The sequence below is a fragment of the Schistocerca nitens genome, chromosome 7 (assembly GCF_023898315.1).
Source record: "Schistocerca nitens isolate TAMUIC-IGC-003100 chromosome 7, iqSchNite1.1, whole genome shotgun sequence".
NCBI lineage: Eukaryota > Metazoa > Arthropoda > Insecta > Orthoptera > Acrididae > Schistocerca > Schistocerca nitens.
The window spans coordinates 161101774-161125836 of NC_064620.1; the positions used below are offsets into that span (position 1 = coordinate 161101774).

Consider the following 24063-nt stretch of genomic DNA (forward strand, 5'->3'; position numbering starts at 1 on the left):
GGACGCAAAGGCAATAGGGCGATCATGCGAGCCATCCTTGTGCGCAAGCACAGCACCGATCCCGAAATCCGAGGCATCTACCATCAACAAAAGGGGTTTTCGGGGATCGAATGGCGTAAGGCAAGTATTTGAAAGTAACGCCGATTTCAACTGGCGAAAGGCGCGTTCGCATTCCGTCGTCCAGACGAACGGAACACCTTTACGGCGTAAGCGATGAAGCGGAGCTGAAATGGAAGAAGCATTGCGCACAAATCGGTGATAATAATTTACCTTACCCAGCACACTCTGTAGCTGTTTTAAGTTCTGCGGTGACGGCAAGTCCTGAATGGCACGAAGGTGCTCTGGACTCGGATGTATACCTTGGGCATTTATGACATGCCCCAGGTACGGTAAGTCACGAGCAAAAAACACACATTTGTCCTTCCTCAAGCGAAGACCATTCTGACGCAATACCTGAAATAATGTTCGGAGATTTTGCAAATGTTCTGCTTCTGTCTTTCCTGAGATTACAATATCGTCCAGATAGTTCGCAGCCGTAGGGACCGACGCACAAATAGTTTGTAAATATTGCTGAAATAAAGCAGGGGCGGATGCACACCCGAATGGCAGTCTTTTGAAGCGATACAAGCCAAGATGCGTGTTTACCACTAAGACGCGCTGGGATTCTTCGTCCACAGGTATTTGCAAGTACGCATCTGCTAGGTCCAATTTCGAAAAATATTTTCCCGGGCACAGTTTGTCAAAAAGATCTTCCGGGCGGGGCAAAGGAAAAGTAGCAGTCACAAGTTGTGGATTCACAGTTGCCTTGAAGTCCACACAAAGTCTCAATTTTCCGGAAGGTTTTGGCAAAATTACTAAGGGTGAGGCCCAGAGAGAAGCCTGCACACGTTCAATTACACCTTGAGATTCTAATTCGGCTAATGTTTTTGCGACCTCATCACGCAATGCGTGGGGAACATTGCGCGCTCTGAAAAATTTTGGTTGCGCGTTGTCTTTCAGTTCCAAATGCGCTTCATAGTTCTTAGCGCAACCAAGGCCCGGTGCAAAAATGTCTGCAAATTCTTCACAAAGACTAGAAACACTGGCGGACGGCACAGTCTGATTCACTGATAGGACCTGATTTACTATAGACAAATTAAACAATTGAAACAAATCTAATCCAAACAAGTTCACTGCACTAGAGGAACGAAGAACATAAAATGACACAAGTTTTGTCTGTCCCTTGTATGTTGCAATAAGGCTGCACTGTCCTAACACAGGTATATGCTGTCCTGAGTAACTAGTTAACTTAACATTTGCGGCACGCAATGGCGGGGCGCCCAGTTGTTTGTACGTGTCGTGATTGAGCAATGAAACTGCAGCTCCGGTATCGAGCTGGAATGGTATCACTTTTCCTGCAAAGTCTAAGTCCACAAAAAGTTTATTGTCTTGTTGACGACAAGAGCGACTGTCTCGTGCAATTTGAACTGATACAGGTCCAGAAGCACTTGCGACTTTACGGGCTTTCCGGCGACGTCGACGCACACGTTGGGTGGGACGAACACAGTCACTGTTAGCTAAAGTGTCACTGGACGGGTGGGCATGAACTACATGAATGTCCATGGGCGAAGGTCCACGAGCCTGATTGTCCTGGGTTCGATTCCGGCGCGAAGCCAAGGGCCTGGAATTTGTGTGATTGTCTGATCTTAACTTTTTCTGGCAAACACTTTGTACATGTCCTTTCTTTTGACAGTAAAAGCAAATAGCTTGGCGTGACGGGCAATTTTCACGCGAATGTCTAGTTGCACACCGCGGGCAAGATTTCACTGCAGTTGCTTGCTTACGCGGCGCACGTGGTTGCAAGCTAGGCGGCCGCTGCGAAGTCGGGCGCGAGGGCCGCTTAGCGTCCCGTGCAGCGGGCCGGGCGGGCCGATTAATGTGACACACTGCTGGCGAAGTTTCAAATGATGCCTGAGCAAAGTCAAGTGTGTCTTGCCTGTCCAATATGTCTATCACTTGTTGCAGGGAGGGATTAACTAGTTTCAAAATCTGTTCCCTTATGCGAACATCAGAAACGTTCTGTGCAATTGCATCACGCACCATAGTATCTGAATATGGGAGGCCACATTCACAGGCAAACGCACAGTCTCTAGTAAGGCCTTGCAAAGTTGCAACCCACTCCCTATTAGTCTGACCGGCCGTACGTTTTGTACGAAAAAACGTATACCGTTTGGCAACTACATTTACTGTTTCTTTGAAATAGGCATCTAAAGCCGACAAAATTTCCTCGTAGGTCAGAGTTGCTACGTCGCGTCGGGGAAACAATTTCACTATCACACGGTAGGTAGACACACCGACACAAGAAAGCAAAAACGGCTGCCGCTCTTTACCTTGAATTCCATAAGCAGTGAGGTGGAAGTTGAACTGATCGGCCCACTCAGTCCAGCTCTCGGTTGTGGCCTCGAAGGGCCTAAATGGCGGTGCGACAGCGTTGTGTGGCTGCGGTAGCGATGAAGCGGCTGCCGCCGCATCGGTTTGCAGCGCACGTTGACCCTGGACGAGCTGTCCAAGGGCTTCCAATAACGCCTGCGTCTGCTGATTCTGCAAGCGAAAAAATTCGGACAGTACATCTGGAGAATGCGGCGAAGCCATGACACAAGCAAATTAGAGCAAGTATAACACAAAGACTGCAACGTGGGCGCGGCACCACTCCTCGGCGCCAAAATATTGTTGTGTCGATTCCCTAAGGTCTCGACACAATGAGTGGCTAGGTGCACGCGAAACTAACGCAGACGGGCGTAAATTCTGAAACAGGAGACTGGATGAAAACTATAAAGAAAAGAAGAGAGATTTTAATATACTTAACTTTAATGTAGTCTTGTTCTTGTTGAAATACATCTCTTGCATAGTAGTAAGCAATTAGCAATGATACACATGGCGCCTTGCTAGGTAGTAGCGATGGACTAGCTGAAGGCTATTTAATCTGTCTCTCGGCAAATGAGAGGAAGACGTGATACGTCTTGTCGCAAGCTATGTCGTCCGTACAACTGGGGCGAGGTCAAGTCCTTGTCTTGTGACCTGCCATGTGGTGGCGCTAGGTTTGCGATTACATAGTGGCGACACGCGGGTCCGACATGTACTACAGGACCGCGGCCGATTTAAGTTACCACCTAGCAAGTGTGGTGTCTAGCGGTGACACCACAACAACAACCTCATTATTCTCACGAAGTAATGAGTGCTATCGACAAGGAACCTCAAATTGATTCCGTATTTGTAGATTTCCAGTAGTTTTTTTTTTTAGAACGTCTCTGACACGTGAAGTCTAATCAAATTACGTGTCAATGCCGTATAGTCTCAGCTGCGCAACTGGATTCGTGGTTTGCTGTCAAAAAGGTCACAGTTCGTAATAACAGACGGAAAGTCATCGAGCAAAATAGAAGTAATATCTGGTGTTCCCAAGGAAGCGTTATAGGTCCTCTGCTGTCGCTGGTCTACATAAACGATTTAGGAGACAATCTGACCTGCCCTCTTAGAGTGTCTGCAGATTATGTTGTCATTTACCGTCCTGAAAGCCATCAGATGATCAAAACGAACTGCAAAATGATTTCGACAACATATCTGTAGCATACAAAAAGTGACAAAAGTGGTAATTGACTTTAAATAACGAAAAATGTGAAGTCATCCACATGAATACTAAAAAGAATCCTCTGAATTTCGGGTTACACAATAAATCCCACGTATCTAAAAGCTGTAAACTCAACTAAATACTTAGGGATTACAATTACGAATAACTTAAAATGGAACGATGGAGGGGAAAGAAATTGGTAGAACATTCAGAAGCCGGCCGGTTGGCCGAGCGGTTCTAGGCGCTACAGTCTGGAACCGCGCGACCGCTACGGTCGCAGGTTCGAATCCTGCTTCGGGCATGGATGTGTGTGATGTCCTTAGGTTAGTTAGGTTTAAGTAGTTCTAAGTTCTAGGGGACTTATGACCTCAGCAGTTGAGTCCCATAGTGCTCAGAGCCATTTGAACCATTTTTTAGAACATTCAGAAAATGTAACAGGTCTACTAAAGAGATTGCTTTCACTGCTCTTGTCCGGCCTCTTCTGGATGTAACGTCCCTCCGGATCTTCGGTCTTGGCAGTGGTAGAGCAATGAGATTGTTATTTCTTATGTATCGGTATCGACGTTACAAACAGAACATTGATGAACTGAACTCGCGACTTGTGTGAGATATTTACTTCACCAAATGTCGTAATTAAATCGTTTATAATCGATGGTTTATCAGTTGCTATTTAAATAGTAATGATCAGTTCAAATTAGTTCCAGCGACACCAAATTCCCTATAGACTGGTTGTAACCTCAAATCTATAATCAGTCGTAACAGTGTTATTAATTCCTAACGTCAAGGAGTTTCTATATAAACGCCGAGTGCTTCAGTCAAATAATATCGCAGCACTTTTATAATATTGTAAAACTTGAATGATAAATGCGTGAATTGACACGATATGCTGGTTTATTACACAATATTAGTCACTTCCCAATAGAGCCGCGAGGAAGCTTTCCCAGGTGTTAGGGGAAATTATAAATTATATGCTTCGTAACTATCGCCAAGTTCCATAGTCCATTAGTTATTACGAATGAAATTGTTCACTTCCTAAATAGTGTTAACTTCAGGTTATCTAATTAAAAGTCACTTCTGTCTAATATATGCAAGTCCTCTATCTGAATTCTAAATAACGTAATATTTTAAGTCAAAGTATCGTTTCACTGCGTAATAGTAGATCGCAATAATCAGGTCCGAAAAAACAATCTAATTGCGCCTACATATACGAGCATTCAAAAGTATGACCTGCTTCGGCTAAATCTCGTAACGTAGTAACAATGGACTGAATTATCCTTAGCTATTACAAACGAATCTCAGAGAGTACTCACACGGAGTATTCTTTGGGAAGTTGGTTCTACTTTGCGAATTTTAATTATAATGATTTTGTGATTTACTATGATCTTGAATTTTGAGTTTGATTTTACTGGAATCCTATCTTTCTTTCGTATGTTAATAAATTACTAAGTATTAGATTCCTGATTCAATTATTGGTCAATATCCAAATAATAGTGTTTACTGGAAATTTGTTTGCTTCTTCATTTTTCACGGAATTTTGAACTTGTTTTGGGGAAATCTTTGGGAATTTTGGAGTTAATTTTTGATTTTCATTTCTCGTCCGAGGAAATGGCATTACATGGAGGACATCGAAAACTTCAAAAAATGGCAGTTCGTTTCGTATTTTCGCGAAATAAGGGAGAGAGTGCTAGGGATATGATATACGACTTGGGGTAGCAGTCATTAAAAGAAATGATTTTTTCCGCTGCTGCAGGATCTTCTCATGAAATCTGAGTCACCAACTTCCTCCTCACAGTGTGAAAATATTTCGTTGGTAGCCATCTACATAGGGAGGAATGATCAGCATAATAAGTGAAATCAGAGCTCACATGGAAAGATTTAAGTGTTCGTTTCTGCCGCGAGTTGTTCCAGAGTGGAACGGTAGAGAAGTAACATTAAAGTGATTCGACGAACCTTCTGTAGGGTACTTAGTTGTGAATTGCAGAGTAATCATGTAGGTGTAGAAGTAGTAGTAAAAAAATTCAGTAATTTAAAACAACCGGGATTCGGACTGTGCTATGGCTGCCACCAACATTTTTCTTACGCAGGGCTCATGAGTAAAAGATAAGAGATTAGGGAACGTACAGAGGCATACAGTCAGTTTATCTCGCTCAATATGCGAATGTGATAGGATAAAAGTTGCTAATATTGGTACGATGTACCATCCGCCATGCACTGTGCAGCGATATTCAGGTAGATGTTTACGAAGACAGCGCCCACGGGCTGTGCCGCTTTGCAACACAAATCAGAGCGACAGCGGGTCCCTCTCTCTGTTGCAGACGGTGTCGGTGGCGGTGTCTGTGCTGACCCTGACGTTCATCAGCATCGACCGCTGGTACGCCATCTGCTTCCCGCTGCGCTTCAACTCCACCACCAGCCGCGCCAAGACGGCCATCGGCATCATCTGGTTTGTGTCGCTCGCCTTCGGTAAGTGCTTCTGTCCCCGTCCATTGCATGCCATCTGCTCGTATTGAGATCGGCCAATACTGCTGGCATAAACTCGAGCCCGCTATTCAGTACTGTCATATCCTCAAATTTCGTGAATATGGCGTCTTCTTATCTTCTTTGGACTCCTCATGTAGGTGGTAATTTGAATGGTTCAATGACAAACAAACTTGGTGTAATTTTTGTTTATAATTATCCAGAAAAAAATAATAACACTACAGTATGGCCGCCATCAGTGTTGCCACCATGCTAATTCACAGAATATGAAACTATTTAAACCGAACATTAATCAGTGGATGAATTAAGCAGAGTTTGGAAGATCTAATACGACTGACAACGTCATTTAAGCTTTCCAGCTTTAGCACTCTCATCCTCGAGCACGTAGTCCAGCCTAATAAGTTTCTTGGTGTGGCCATCTTCCACACGAAGTTTATAAATATTTGTTCCATAAACTTGAAAATCATCAGGATAAACAATAAAAAAACACAGTCTGATCTTTCACGGAAATTATCATACACACAAAAGTAAATCAGAAAAGAAAACCCTTTAAAGACCAAGTATATATGACAACCCTTTTAAGAGCAATTGTGTATGGCAAACTCATTGCTTCAATTAATAGAGAAAATCTATTCAATAGATGAAAATCAGAACAAATTGTGGAACTTTATTAGCCTTCGGGCATAGATGACAGAAATACGTCAAGGCCGCACAACAGCGGACAGGACGATCAACATAACCTAACTTTTCGTTACTTACTGTTACACAAATCATTTCACAAAAAATTTGACCATTTTCTTATTCAATTATTTTTTTTCTTTTCAAGTTTCTTTCAGAAAGCGTGACCTTTCTGACACTTCATTTGCTTTCCTGGTCTCAAAATTACTTGACTTTTGTACTGGATTTTAAGGAAGCCGTTTTCACAGTTAAATATCACACCAGTGCAACTTTTAATACAAAAATTACTATGACTTGAACAGATGAATTTTTGACACTTCATTTACATAGCTAGCAGCACCTCCTTTTAAAATACTTAAATTTTCCCTTAAACCACTAATTATGTTTCTCATAACTAACATGATTACTTTCAAGCAAATAAACTTTTTTCTCGCTAGACCTCAGGCTGCTCAGTTTTATAGCATTTGTACATTTCCCACTCTTAGTCTGAGTATAAAAATTAGGCAAACATCCATTCCGTAATTTTCTCTCGAACCACTAGTTAATGTTTTCTTAGTTACAATGGTTACCTTCAAGCAATTAATTTTTTTTTTCAAAACTACACCTAATACTGGTCAGCTTGATACCCCACTTGTCCATTTCCCCAGCCTCGCTTGGCTATGAAAATTCTGATAGAACTTCATTTTATAATTTATGGGGTATTGTGTACGACTTCCTGCACAGTGGTGAGGAAAGATGGGTTACAGAGTGGTGTGGCAACAGGCTTTGTAGGGAAGCACAAGAGCAGAAATAATTAGTCAACAAGTTAACGCCGGCCGCTGTGGCCGAGCGGTTCTAGGTGCTTCAGTCCGGAACCGCACTGCTGCTACGGTCGCTGGTTCGAAACCTGCCTCGGGCACAGATGTGTGTGATGTCCTTAGGTTAGTTAGGCTTAAGTAATTCTAAGTCTAGGGGACTGATGACCTCTGATGTTAAGTCCCATAGTGCTTAGAGCCATTTGAATAATTTTTGAACAAGTTAACACAACAGACAGAAGATTTACTTCTGTTTCTCCAAGCGAATGAAGACTAATTACAAATAAGCCCCAAGATCTAGAGTCCAGTTCATAGAATAGCAACTAGGATGAGGCTCGCTGTCCTAAGCACGAAGGAAGGTGTCATAGCGTAATGGCTTCAAGCACAAGAGGCCTGAGTGGCTGCCGTCGGCCTCCTATATTGTGGCGGCAGAGGACGCTCGTAGTAGGAATCTGGAGGTGTGGCTCAGTGGGCGCACACCATTGGGTCCGCCAGATCCTGTGCAACAACTGTCGGTGTCTGAGGGAAACTTGCCATTCCATTACCAACCTTGGTACACCGTGGGATGACATCGATACTTGATACACATAACAGCAGCAGCACTCCGTCTTTAGGTCACAAGTGGCCCATCGGGACCATCCGACCGCCGTGTCATCGTCAGCTAGCGATGCGGATGGGAGGGGCTTGTGGTCAGCACACCGCTCTCCCAGTCGTTACGATGGTTTTCTTTGACCGGAGCCGCTACTATTCGGTCGAGTAGCTCCTCAATTGGCATCACGAGGCTGAGTGCACCCCGAAAAATGGCAACAGCGCACAACGGCATGGATGGTCACTCACCCCAGTGCCGGCCATGCCCGACAGCGCTTAACTTCGGTGATCTGACGGGAACCGTTGTATCCAGTGCGGCAAGGCCGTTGCCGTTGATACACATAGGGAACCTTGTTTTCTCTCCACTCAAACATTTCACCAAAAATCCAATCATCTGAATGCCTAGCCCCCTCTCTCGTTCTCTCTCTCGCCCCCATTGCCTCTCCTGCACATCCTTGGCAGTTATTTGATCCACTTTCAACGTTCAGCAGTGTCCATCCTCCAAAGCGTAACACGCCACTCTCCCATTGCATTAACATAATTTTACCAACTCTGTAGTATAAGTGCTTTCACACAGCAATTCATACTAAAAAAGCACACATTCAAGCACATGCATGTGCACAACCACATACACGTACATTTGCACACACACACACACACACACACACACACACACACACAAAAATACCCACAAAGAACAGAAATGAGTGTACTATAAAGCTAGCAACACTTATACAGGGTGTTTCAGATAAGGAGCTTTTCTCTGTAACTTACAAAATAATAAATAACTGGTATATTTATTTATATTGTTACTCTTTCTGCGGAGTTCATATATATTGTTTACAGAGCTACTACAACGAATTATAATTTTTTAAGTAGAACGTAATTTTTTCTGTCACGTAGCTAATGTATTTAAACTAAATGTGTACAAAGCAATTTAAATAAAATTTCTATCAATTTTAGTCAAGGAGCCAGAAACGTTCAAAGTTTTAAAGGTGGATGCAACATGTTGGACATAAAGTTGATTTTGTCGTGGAGTGACAAGCAACCTTGACGCACTGTTTGAAGACATCTGGGGTTGTGGATTCGACGACATAAACACGATTCTTTAAGTACCACACAAAACGAAATCCACTGGTGTTAAATCGAATCGGACGACTATGAGGATCATTCCTGAGGACATTGGCGGCCTAACTATATTCCAGCAAATTCATTGCTCAGTTCTCAGAGCACATCAGACTTGGAATGAGCTGGATAAACGTCGTGCAGCATCCATACACGACCTCTAATATCTACTAGAATGAGATTTTCACCTCGCAGTTGAGTGTGCGATGATATTAATCTTCCTTGTTGATTAAAACTCGGGACCTTTGCATTTCACGGGAAAGTGCTCGGCATTTCTTCCTGGAGTGCTACTCCTGCAAGTTTAGCTTCAGAACTTCTATGACGTTTGGAAGATAGGAAAAGAAGCACTGACGGAAATTAAGCTATGAGGACGGGTCCTGAGTCGTGCTTGGGTTGCTCAGTCGGCAGACCAAGGCAAAGAACCTCAGATCGAGTCTTGGCCAGTCACACAGTTTCAATCTGTCAGCAAATTCCGTCTCTAATATCTAGCAAGACATTTTCAAGCAGAGCACTTACACTGTCTATAATACACTTAGGTGACAAAAGCCATGGGATACGTCATAATTTCGTGTCAAATGTAAATGTCATGTGACTAGGGCCTCCCGTCGGGTAGACTGTTCGCCGGGTGCAAGTCTTTCGATTTGACGCCACTTCGGTGACTTAAGTGTCGATGGGGATGAAATGATGATGATTAGGGCAACACAACACCCAGTCCCTGAGCGAAGAAAATTTCCGACCCTGCCGGGAATCGAACCCGGGCCATTATGATTGACGTTCTGTCGCGCTGACCACTCAGCTACTGGCCTCTTACCAATTTCGTGTCGAACGTCTTTTTTGCCCGGCGTAGTGCAGCAACTCGACATGGCATAGACTGAAAAAATCGTTGGAAGTACCTTGCAGAAGCACTGACCCGTGCTTCCTCTATAACCGCCAATAATTGCGAAAGTATTACCGGTGCAGGATTCTGAGCACGAAATCACCTCTCGATTATGTCCCGTAAATGTTCGGTGGGATTCATGTTGGGCGATCTCGATGGCGGAATCATTCGCTCGAATCGTCCAGAATGTTCTTCAGATCAATCGCGAACAATTCTAGCCCGGTGACATGATGCGTTGTTATCCAAAAATATTCCATCATTGTTCGGGAACATGAAGTCCATGAATGGCTGCCAATGGTCTCCAAGTAGTCGAACATAACAATTTACACTCAATGATCGGTTCAGTTGGCCCAGAAGATTCATGCCATTCCATGTAAACACAGTCTACAGCATTACGGAGCCACTACCAGCTTGCTCAGTGCCTTGTTGACCACTTGGATCCTCGATTTCGTGGCGTCTGCGCCATAGTCGAGGCCTACCATCAGCTCTTAGCAACGGAAACTGTGACTCATCTGACCAGCCCACGGTTTTATATTCGTCTAGGATGTGACCGCTACGGTCACAAGTGATGTCGTGCTGTTAGGAAAGGCACTCGCATCGGTCGTCTTCTGCCGTACCCCATTGAAGTCAAATTTCGTCCAGAAGGGTACGTTCGTCGTACGTCCCACATTGAGTTCTGAGGTTACTCCGTATTATGTTGCTTCTCTGATAGTCCTGAGAACTCTATTCAAACGCCCTTGCTCTGGGTCGTTAAGTGAAGAACATTTGAAACGTCCCCTTAGAAAAATTATTGAATTACTGTGCTGATAAATCTCTTACATTATTTGATTTTCAAACAGCTGAGCAAAATTGAACGTACTCAGACATTACTCTCTTTACTTATCCTGATCAACATTAAACTGACACACAATATTTTTTAGCGCAACGCAATCTGACTTTCAATAATCCTTACAAAAGAATGGCCCTGACTACCATTAACCTACACCTTTCACAAATCACTTACCTCACAAAAATCTTCGTTACTCGAACTACTGCAACACAGCGAGCGCCACTACTGCCAGCTAAATAAAAGATTCAAACTACTGAAGGCACTAACTACTGATAGGCATAATTAGCAAATGAAAGATTTTGATAGAGAACAAACAATGTATTTACCTTAATAGTGTTCAAAAGTCATAATATATATAGCAGTTCATGACATCCATTCTTACAAATGTACTGTTTCTGATGGACACACGTCCAGATCATCCGCTCTCAAAAATCCGTCATCTCACTTCCCCACATCCACCACTGCCAGCGGCTCATCTCCAACTGCGCAACGCTACGTGCTGTTAACAGCCAACAGCCCAACACTACAATAGCGAATATTACAACAATGCCACTCATCCACAGACTGCACACAGCACAGCCAGTGATTTTCATACAGAGCGCTACGTGGCGTTACCAATATAAAAACCTAAACAGCCTACTTACAAAGCCCCCCATGCTCCCCACAAAAAATTTTACAAATTGTTTTGGGCAGTGGCCAATACAGATTTGAAAAATTTTTCATAATTACAATAACAAAGAAATCAAATGCACACACTTATTCATACAATGTTGGTCAAAAGCTAAAATTTTCTCACAGTCCATAACGACAGTCCTGATCATTCATCACAGTAAAATTGCAGTGTTTTTTTTTCTCTCTCTCTCTCTAAGTCTGAGCAGTAAAAGAGAATGCACACGGCAGTAGTGGATTTCCATGCAGTCTTGAAGAAGTAGTGTTGTGCTTCCAACGGAAAGACAGTGCTGACTCTCGACATGCAGACAGGTAATGGTCCACAACAGAGCAAACCCACCACAGAGTCAGTCGAAGTTTTGAAGAATATTGGTAGGTAGGTCATCACAGAGCAGACCCACTGTAGTCCTGGTAGAGATTACGGTATTGGTGGGCCACCAGAGGTGCAGACCCACTGCAGTCCTTGTGGAAATAATGGTATTGGTGAGTCATCAAATGTGGAGACCCACTGTTGTCCTTGTAGCGATGGCTAGCAGCCATCCGTTGCGACTGTGCAGGTGCACAATCACCATCGAAGAGTCTTGCGGACAATATAGCAAGTCCATAAACCACCACTTGTGCACTCACAAACCTTTTGGAATGTCCTTAGAACCAGCAATTCTGTTAACCAGTCCCTTGCTGAATTAACAACACACGTGGGAGCACTAACAGTCCTCGTTTTCTTCACATTTTGTGCATATACTACGTCTCTTTGTTGGCGCGCGTCGATATTGGGATTTGGAGACCTAACTTCTACAAATTCACCTTGTCGAGAGGGCCCTGCCCTGTTTGAATCCCGCCAGTTCTGATGTGATTCAGGTCTGTCGTACCGATCATATCGTCTGTCGTCATGTCGGTAGATTCCACAGTTTCTTTCTTGTCGGTCACGTGGTGAAGAATTTCTCCCTGAATCGTAACTGCGCCCTGGACCGTTGCGTCTGAAGTTATTCTGTTTCCATTGATAATAATTATTGTGGTTCCCATATTGTCTGTTTCTCTTATTGTCTCTGTGATAGTCACTACCACGGAGAGGTGATCTTTCCCTGTAATTATTACTACTCTGCCAACGGTTGTCATACGAGTAGTGTCTGTTTTGGTCACGAGTTACGTTGTAAGAATAGCCTTGTCCTGTCCATTTATTATTTCTGTCATCGCGGAATTGTGACGGATGTGACCTGTAATTGTTGTGCTCCTGTTAACGCGTTCCGCGATTGTCAGTATCAATTTCCAATTCTTGTAACAGTCCCTGAAAAGCTTCAATGTCGTCTTTGCGACGTCCTGCCCTGCCAAAATAATATGTCGTAAATGTTCAGGCAATTTGATTAAGCAAATGCGGATGAGTTCTGAGGGGCTGTAAGGGTTTGACAGGTACAGATTCTTGTGCAACATGTCTTCAAAATATTTCACAAGACTGGAAAATTCAGATTGTTCGAAATGTTTCATCATTATGATGCTATGTTTTACTCGGTCTTGTGTGGCTTGAGACCAATATGCTGAGAGGAAGGCATGGTAAAATTCTCCTTCACTGTGACAATCGTGAATGACCGATCGCATTCTTACAGCTGGTTCATTCTCTAAATAGCCACACATAAATGCTAACCTGTGCTTCAATGACCAGTTGGGAGGAAAACAATGAGATAATTGATATAGCCACGCTTGTGGATGAATGTCGTTGCCGGAATTCTTAAAAGTTTTGAATTTACGTGTAGTAATAAACAGCTTATAGTCAAAATCATCATGTCGGCGAGTCGCATGTCGGTCATTGTTACGTCGTTTCGGCGGTTCCATCTCAAAATTCGGAGTACCTTGCCAATTTCTTTCATAAATTCCGAAGTGTCCTGTGTTATAATTTTGTGGCTGTTCCGTATTTCTATGTCCCTCTTCACGTATTGGAGCGCGAGTACCCTCTGAAATATGGATTTCTTGTATCACCTGTGTCAGCTGATCTTGTACTTCCCGGATTTTTTTTTCGGTGTTGCGTATTAATTTGATTCTGATTTTGTTTGAATTTCCTAATTTGTTCGTACTCTTCTGTGTCAGTGAAGGCTACAGGTCTTGTGTCATTCAGATCATCATCCACCTTTGTAGATAAGTTAGTGAACTGATCCGAAAGTTCGGCTACTTTCTCCGATAGTGAACTTATTTCCTCAGTGTGTTTTTCTGAACCAAGTTTCAGAGTGTCCATTTGCGTTGAAATCGTATCTACTGTGTCCTTTAAGTTTTCCTGAGTTTTTGCAAGTTGCGTAACCGAATCGGTAGATACAACTGAGTCAGTCTTAGCTTGCAAGGTCTCATGATTTTCATGAACAATAGTTTGCAGTTCTTTTATGACTGCTTGGTGATTCTGTAATTTATTTTCATGCGGCGAAAAAATAGGTTGGAAATGCTCACAAATTTGTGTTTTCCGTCATTACAGACTTTTTGACATTTCGATTCGATTTTATGTAACTCAGTAGTTAAATCTTCACATGTTTGTTCAAGCATGGTGTCTAACCTTTGAAGATTTTGTTCTATTGTGTCTAAGTTTTGAAGATTTTGTTCCATTGTGTCTAACTTTTGAAGATTTTGTTCCATTGTGTTTAACTTTTGAAGATTTTGTTCAATTGTGTCTAACTTTCGAAGATTTTGTTCCATTGTGTCTAACTTATGAAGCTTTTTCTGTGTTTGTCCCATTTGTTGTATTAATTATAATAACAATGCACTGGTGTCTGAAACAGGTTCCTCGGTGCTTTTCGGCAGTGAACTTGCACCGGCAAGTTTTGACAAGCAGAAAATGTGTCTTGACTTATTTGAGAAAACGGTGAGGACCCACAACCTGAATCTACAGTATTTGCGAGATTGTGTCCCGTCATTTCGGATTCCTGAGGCGAGCTGTTGCCGACCGATCGATCGATAATGCTTCCCTGTTCACTAATTGTTTCACTGTCTACGCCATTATTTGACGCCCGCTCCATTTCCCTATGTACAATTACCAAATTACCACTTTGTATGTCTGTTAATTCATTACACAGTGGTGCTGATAAGCTACGCTCGTCGTCACTATTATTTCTCAGTTTACTTTGGAGCCTAGTGTTACGTTTTTCACACGCCATCATTGTCACAATATTTCACACGATAACACAAAAAAGCACAATTTGAAGAGCAAAATAAGAAAACACATTAACATAGCACTGAAAATAATATCTAGCTAATTGCAAGCGCAGCTGCGAAATACTTGGTACAAATCTACATGCATGCCACAACTGTTTTACTGTACAACTGTGAAAAACTACAACTACAAAGGAAATTCTCTCTGTGATTACGCGCCACCAATAAACAATAGCTACACTAATTACACAAACAACAAGAAAAAAATCAGAAGATTCCAGTAAGGTATCCTCGGCTAAGGGTCGACATATGAAACGTCCCCTTAGAAAAATTATTGAATTACTGTGCTGATAAATCTCTTACATTATTTGATTTTCAAACAGCTGAGCAAAATTGAACGTACTCAGACATTACTCTCTTTACTTATTCTGATCAACACTAAACTGACACACAATATTTTTTAGCGCAACGCAATCTGACTTTCAATAATCCTTACAAAAGAATGGCCCTGACTACCATTAACCTATACCTTTCATAAATCACTTACCTCACAAAAATCTTCGTTACTCGAACTACTGCAATACAGCGAGCGCCAAAACTGCCAGCTAAATAAAAGATTCAAACTACTGAAGGCACTAACTACTGATAGGCATAGTTAGCAAATGAAAGATTTTGATAGAGAACAAACAATGTATTTACCTTAATAGTGTTCAAAAGTCATAATATATATAGCAGTTCATGACATCCATTCTTACAAATGTACTGTTTCTGATGGACACACGTCCAGATCATCCGCTCTCAAAAATCCGCCATCTCACTTCCCCACATCCACCACTGCTAGCGGCTCACCTCCAACTGCGCAACGCTACGTGCTGTTAACAGCCAACAGCCCAACACTACAATAGCGAATAGTACAACAATGCCACCCAGCCACAGACTGCACACAGCACAGCCAGTGATTTTCATACAGAGCGCTACGTGGCGTTACCAATATAAAAACCTAAACAGCCTACTTACACGTTGACCACTGCGCTATTCGAGGTGAGTGGTGATCCCTGAAATTTGGTATTCTCGGTGCACTCTCGACACTGTGGATTTCGGAATATTGAATTCCTTAACGGTTTCGGAGTTAAATGTCCTACGCGTCGAGCTCCAATTACCATTCAACGTTCAAAGTCTGTTAATTCCCGTCGTAAACCTTTCCATGTGAACTTTGTGACTACAAATGACAGCTCCGCCAATGCGGTGCCCTTCTAAACCTTGTCTACACGCTTCTACGGACATTTAGATATGTGCATATTGCTATCCCATTACTTTTGTCACCTCATTGTAAAGACTCGGTGCACCTGACCTGTCAGAGTACACAAAAAGCAGTGTGGGTCGATGATTTCGTCTCCCAGGATTCTCCACCACACATGGACCAACTCGTTGGACGAGAGACGTGACGGACCCATCTAAGATTTTCTGTGACCTAGTAATGTATTTTATGACGGTTCACTGCACCATGACTTAGCGGCACGGATTCAAAAATGGTTCTCAGCACTATGGGACTCAACTTCTGAGGTCATCAGTCCCCTAGAACTTAGAACTACTTAAACCTAACTAACCTAAGGACAACACACACTTCCATGCCCGAGGCAGGATTCGAACCTGCGACCGTAGCGGTCGCGCGGTTCCAGACTGTAGTGCCTAGAACCGCTCGGCCACTCAGGCCGGCGGCATGGATTCATCAGGGGACATGATACTTCGTAAGGCGTGCAGAGCGACCACTCACGGACCACTCGCAGAAAGCAACTCCGTGTTTGTTCCACGTCAGTGTCCCCCGGACCAGACTTACTTTGTTTGTGCATTCTGATCTGCAGTATAGGTATACTGTCCCCAGTCCAACCGAACTTCGTACAGTGCACTGATGAAGATCGTCACTCCGTGACACAATCAGTTTTCTGTACAGCATGTGAGATCTACCCTTAAAAATTTGTACGTTTCTAGCTCTTTAACTAGAATTGATAGAAATTGGATTTAAACTTATTTAAATACAATTTATTTAAATACAGCGTTATCTACACGATAAAAAAATAGAACTCATTGCAATAACGCTCTGGATAACATCTGAATAAACTATGTTCGTATCTCTGGAGAAAGAGCAACGCTTCTTACGTTTACCTATCTAAATAAATATTTGTTTCACTTATTATTTTGTAAGTTGCAGAGAAACACACATTATCTGAAGCACCGTGTGTTCACATAAAAGACAAGAGGCACAAAGTGAACAAACAGTAATGATAATAATCGCTCACAATTCTCTTAAGATAAACATGCTGTTCTTGCCAGATCAGCAGTGAAGTATTTTGCAGAATTTAGGTAACTGTAAAATCAAAAGATCTCGACGCGAATATATGGTGATTTTTCTGAACGGAAGTAGAAGAGCTCCCTCTGACTTATGGCCAGATGAGAGGAAACACAGATCTCAAAAGGACAAATGAGTAATTGCAACCTTTTATTCAAGTGAAAATTATGATTTTAACTCTTTCGAATCAATATCGAATGTAAAAACGAGACTATCGTAACAGAAAAAAATACACTGAGGATGCTTTTAACATAATACTATATTACAGCAAGAAAAGAGTGTTTGCTTAACAATTTGCTAAAACCCTCTGACCTCGAAACATTTTTTTATAATTATAGCTCTTTAATTGTGACATCAGTCAGCCACTAATGATTTCCGGCGTATAAAGTCAAAGATCCCAACAGCCTCCTAACAGGAGGGCGGTAGATCAACCGTAAAAGATTGGATCTTCCTCTGACGTAAGACATGGGAAACTGTCCTTAAGGTTGGGAGGATTACAATGATCAACGGCATGGCGATCGAGAAAGAAACTGAAAAGATGATGATCTCTAACATATCAAAGCAATCATTGTTAGTTGCCATTCGGTTCTCGAAGATGTGAACACTAAGTGGCGGGTGACCATCAGAAAAATACTGAAAAACCAAAAAAAGGGTAACGTTCTACGAGTATTGGAGTAAAATGTCAAAACTCTGAATGTGGTAGAGGAGCTAGACAGTCTGAAAACGGAACTTAAAGTAGATGTAGTGACCATCAGTGAAGTGAAACGGAAAGAAGACACATGTTTGATCTGATCAGTATAAGCAGTGGAATTCATTGTGAAGAGGAACGTAGAGCAGGAACTGAGTCACCGTTAATGGTTCTCTGACTGGGCTGTTCTCATCAGAAATAAAGCTATACTTGGAAAAGGCAAAAAAAACGCAGGAAAATACTAATTGTATTACCTCATCGTGAGGAAAAAAGTTCCGAAATCAGATATTCGACCAAAAGGTGTATCTAGGAACAAATACAGATCGCAATTTACTAATGATGAAGAGCAAGATGAAGTTTAAGATAACTGTCAGGAAGAATCAACGTGGAAAAAAGAGGGATACTAAAACAGTGAGGAGTGATGATGTACGTTTGACGTTCTCTGAGGCTCTAGATACTGCGATACTGAATACCACTCCAAGGAGCTCCGCTGATGAGGAATGGATATCTCTAAAAAGAGCAGTCACAGTATTTGGGCAGATAAAGATAGTTACAAGGAATGTAACGGCGAAGAAACCTTGGGTAACAAAAGAAATACTTCAACCGGTCAAAGAAACGAGGAAATACAAAAATGGTCAGGGAAATTCAGATGTACGTCACTTAGGAATGAAATAAGTAGCAAGTGAAGGGAAGCAAATTCGAAATGACTGCAGGTACAATGTGAAGAAATCGATTCAGTATACAGAAAAGTCAAACCAACGTTAGGGGAAATTAAAAGCAAGAGTGACAACATTAAGAGTGCCAGCACAATTACGCTGTTAAATGCAGAGGAGAAAGCGGTTACGTGGAAAGCGTGCAGAAGAAATGGGAATCGATATGGAGGATATAGGGGACCCAGTATTAGAATCAGAGCTTAACAGACCTTTGGAAGACTGTAACAAATAAGGCAGAAGGGAAAGGTAATATTCCTTCAGAATTTCTAAGGCTATTCAGGTTCGTGTGTTCAACCTACGACGCTTGGGACATATCAGCAGACTATCGGCAAAACATCATCCACAGAATCTCGAAGATAGCAAAGGCACCGGCCAGAGTGGCCGAGCGGTTCTAGGCGCTTGTCCGGAACCGCGCGATCGCTACGGTCGCAGGTTCGAATCCTGCTCCGGGCATGGATGTGTATGATGTCCTTAGGTTAGTTAGGTTTAAGTAGTTCTAAGTTCTAGGGGACTGATGACCTCAGATGTTAAGTCCCATAGTGCTCAGAGCCATTTGAGCCATAGCAAAGGTAGATAGGTGCAAGAGCTATCGCACACTCAGCTTAATGGCTCATGCATTCAAGTTGCTTACAAGAATCTACATCGATCATTCGCAAATCACATTTAAATGTATGGAAGAGGGCTCATCGAATACAGAATAATGCAATTGAAAACTGAGGATGTGACAGATGACGGTCAGTTTGGTTTTGGAATTCGTGATAGCCGCATCAAAACAGTCAGTAGAATAACCACTAAAAGAAGAAAAATAAAAATGTTGTGGAACACTGAACATGCAAGATTTAGTGATTACAATTGTATATATAAAGTCTTTATCAGTTGTTATTGGTTTTTCATACTAAGCTTACTGCAAATAATTAAAGAGCATTTTTCACTGGACATATTTCACTTTCATTTATAAAGCATTTTCTGTGATCATTCTGGAAATACGGACGCATAATATGTCTATATGGTTTGGTATTTGGTTGATCTTATCATTTGCGTGTTTTTTTCTTATCTGTTATGACTTCATGAATGTGGTAATTTTTTTGTATAATAGGAGGGTGTTTTATGTTTTTTATAATTAAAATTTCCGTTTCTGTGTCTCTGATGGTAATTTTATATTCGTGTTGGTCTAAGTGTTCAGTGAAAGTTAAATGATTTGTCCTGTACTTTCAGGCTCTTACACGCTCTTTGTATCTTTGGTGAGTTATTTTTATGTTTTGTTTTCTGAAAGTATTAGATATTATGATATTACATGTGTGTACTTGTGGTTGTATGTCACTGTATATTTTTTTCCTTCGTCGCACTGTGTGTTCGTGTTCTTGTACCTCGTATGTTTGTTTGCGTGGAAGCCTGTCTTTGTGTCACTGAAAATTGGGTGTTTGCTCTTTTCTCTTTGTATTTCTATTCTTTGTTCAGCCTCATTACCAAGATTTCTTTGTATCTATTGTTTGTGGCTATTTGTCTGTGATATTCATTTGTTTTGTTAATTAACTTTATGTAATAAACTGATGCAAAATAAGCACACTGTCTGGCACTGGATTAGATGGAGTGCATCCTGAGTGTGATAGATGAAACAAGCAGTAAAACTGACCGGTTAAATGCAGCCATAAAATGTAGTCATGAAAAAGAAAAACTTTACAACAGAAAAGGAGCAAAACAGACAGTTAAATTTCTTGAACATAAGCATGAAGATTCAAAACAACAAACACATATTGGACATGTATCGAAAACTCACAACAACAGACACAATAATACACCAAACGTACACAAATAAGCAGGACTTAGATATATGCTGCACAAATTAAACACAGAACCATTAGACACAGATGTCTACCAAAAAGAAATGCATACATAGTACAAATAGTCAAACAATGAATACAAAGGAAACTTAATAACAAAGCTGAACAATGAAATCAGCAAATGCCCAGCTATCATTAACACAAGGACAGATTTCCATACAAAGTAACAAGACACAAGAGAAAATACTGAGAGTGCTGAACACTTGAAACTACAATAGTACTCCTATTTGTATTTTGATGTTTTAAAAAAGTGAGATGAAGTGGAATAAACATCAAAGCAGCATGAAAAGATGAATATAAAAAAGGAAAGAATGAATGTGCAACCAATTTGCTTTGAATCTTTACCTCCACCCACAATGAAGGAACAAGCAATGGTTTGCAAGATATGTACACAAGAGGCAAAAATACCTTGAGTAAATTGTATGCCAATTTTGTCAGGTAACACTGTTTTTAACCTACAGATACCAACATCTATAGGCATACTATGTTTACATATTTCCAGAATGACCACAAAAGATGATTTATAAATAAAAGCAAATTGTGTCTGGTGAAAAGTACTCTTATTATTTTCAGTAAGCTTAAGAGGTACGATTAGAAGACCAAGAACGAAGTGCTCGAATTACAGTAGTAATGATGTTTCTATCCTTAGTGAAAGTGAAGGTAAACTACAAAATCTATTGAATGCAATGAACAGGTTACTTAGTACACAATATAGATTAAGAGTAAATAGAGGAAAGACGAACGTAATGAGAAGTAGCAGAAACGAGAATATCAGGAAACTTAACATCAAAATAGGTGATCATGAAGTGTACGAAGTTAAGGAATTCTGCTACCTTGGAAGCAAAATAACACATTACTGATGAAGGAAAGAGGACATAAAAAGCAGGCTAGCACGGGCAAGGAGGTCACTCCTAGCAAAAAGAAGTCGACTAACATTAAACATAAGCCTTAATTTGAGGAAGAAATTTCTGGTAATGTACATTTGGAGCACAGCATTGTATGGTAGTGAATCAGGGATTGTGAATAATCTGGAACAGAAGAGAATCGAAGCATTTGAGATGTGGTACAAACAGTAGAATGTTGAAAATTAAGTGGACATACATGGTAAGGAATGAAGAGATTCTCTGCAGAATCGACGAAGAAAGGAAAATACGGAAAACACTGAGAAGAAGGGAGAGGATGATACGACATGTGCTACGATATGGTGGAATACTTTCCACAGCACTGGAGAGAGTTGTAGAGAGTAATAACTGTAGGAGGGAAAAAAAGAAAGCAATGGTGCATTCGGCATGATGCGACATGTGCTACGATAGGGGGAATACTTTCCACTGAACTGGAGGGAGTTGTAGAGAGTACAAACTGTAGGAGAGGAAAAAAAGAAAGCAATGGTGCATTCGGCATGATGCGACATGTGCTACGGTATGGGGGAATACTTTCCACAGCACTAGAGGGAGCTGTAGAGAGTAAAAACTGTAGGAGGGAAAAAAAAGAAAGCAAAGGTGCATTCGGCATGATGCGACATGTGATACGATATGGGGGAATACTTTCCACAGCACTGGAGGGCGTTGTAGAGAGTAATAACTGTAGGAGGGAAAAAAAGAAAGCAATGGTGCATTCGGCATGATGCGACATGTGCTACGATAGGGGGACTACTTTCCACTGAACTGGAGGGAGTTGTAGAGAGTACAAACTGTAGGAGGGGAAAAAAAGAAAGCAATGGTGCATTCGGCATGATGCGACATGTGATACGGTATGGGGGAATACTTTCCACAGCACTGGAGGGAGTTGTAGAGAGTAATAACTGTAGGAGGGAAAAAAAGAAAGCAATGGTGCATTCGGCATGATGCGACATGTGCTACGATATGGGGAATACTTTCCACTGAACTGGAGGGAGTTGTAGAGAGTACAAACTGTAGGAGAGGAAAAAAAGAAAGCAATGGTGCATTCGGCATGATGCGACATGTGCTACGGTATGGGGGAATACTTTCCACAGCACTAGAGGGAGCTGTAGAGAGTAAAAACTGTAGGAGGGAAAAAAAAAGAAAGCAAAGGTGCATTCGGCATGATGCGACATGTGATACGATATGGGGGAATACTTTCCACAGCACTGGAGGGAGTTTTAGAGAGTTATAACAGTAGGAGGGCAAAAAAGAAAGCAATGGTGCATTCAGCATGATGCGTCATGTGCTACGATAGGGGGAATACTTTCCACTGAACTGGAGGAAGTTGTAGAGAGTACAAACTGTATCAGGGGAAAAAAATAAAGCAATGGTGCATTCGGCATGATGCGACATGTGCTACGGTATGGGGGAATACTTTCCACAGCACTGGAGGGAGTTATAGAGAGTAAAAACTGTAGGAGGGAAAAAAGGAAGCAATGGTGCATTCGGCATAATGCGACATGTGCTACGATAGGGTGAATACTTTACAGCACTGGAGGGAGTTGTAGAGAGTAAAAATTGTAGGAGGGAAAAAAGAATACAATGGTGCATTCGGCATACACGACTGTGTTTGGGTACGTAATGCCTTTACTCTTAAATATAACTACATTGATGGGAAAAAATCGCAGCACCAAGACATAGTCGTGCAATGTAGATGAATGATGGTAGGCGTGTCTATTCAAAATTCGCGCCAGTCGCATAAGAGTGGCGTAGCAGTGCGACTAAGTTGATGCAAACCAGGTCTGCTTTAAATACACGCTATAGTTACATTTGAGATTGGACGTGGTGAGTTGATATTAGTTAAGAATGATAAGTCGACAAAGACGTCATTATCAACACCTCCTCGAGTTTGATCGAGGTCGTGTAATAGGGCTACGATGAACTCTGTGTTCCTTCTGCGATATTGTAGAAAGACTTGGCACGAATGCAGCCACTGTACATGACTGCTGACAGCGGTGTCACGAGAATGGGCGCTAGCAAGATGACGGGTTCCAGAGGGCCACGTGGCAATACGAGAGGGAAGACTATTGTGTTCGGCTTATCGCTGTGGCACATCGTACCGCATCTGCAGCAGCACTCAGAACAGCTGTTGGCACCACAGTGACACAACGAATTGTTACAAATGGGTTACTTCAAGGAGAGCCCGACGCCCTGTAGCGTGCATTCCACTGACCCCAAACCAGAGCCGTTTGCGACTTCAGTGGTGCCAAGCAAGAGCTTATTGGAGGGATGGGTGGAGGTCTACCGTATTTCTGATGAAAGCTGGTTCTGCTTCGGTGCCAGTGCCGTGTGTTGGTTAAAAGGAGGCCAGTTGAAGACCTGTAAGCAACCTGTCTAGGTGCTAAACACACTGGACCTACACCAGAAGTCATGGACTGGAGTACAATTTCGTATAACAGCAGGAACACTCTCGTGTTTATCCTACGTACCCTGATTGCAAATTGTACGTCAATCTGGTGATTCGACCTATTCTTTGCTGTCATTCATGAACAGCAGTCCCTGTTGTGTTTTGCAACACGACAACTCTGGCCCACACACCGCTGTTGTAACCCGACATACTCTACAGAGTGTCTTGTTGCCATGCCCTACTCGATCACCAGATCCGGGCACATAAGAGACATCATCAGATAACTCCAGTGACATCCACAAACAGCATTAACCGTCCCTGTACTGACAACCAAATGCAACAGGCATTGAACCCCATCCCACAAACTGACATTCGACACATACGCAACAATGCAAGAACGACTGCATGTTTGCATTCA

The 24063-nt window shown here is 42.0% G+C and overlaps 1 protein-coding gene across 1 annotated transcript in view; it reads left to right on the top strand.

The window, feature by feature from the left end:
• Positions 1-24063, top strand: part of LOC126195515 (orexin receptor type 2-like) — a 134503-nt gene that overhangs the window by 12080 nt on the left and 98360 nt on the right. The window contains exon 2 of the mRNA XM_049934142.1: positions 5920-6067. Within this exon, the coding sequence (XP_049790099.1) occupies positions 5920-6067 (148 nt within the window). The remainder of the gene's footprint in view (positions 1-5919; positions 6068-24063) is intronic.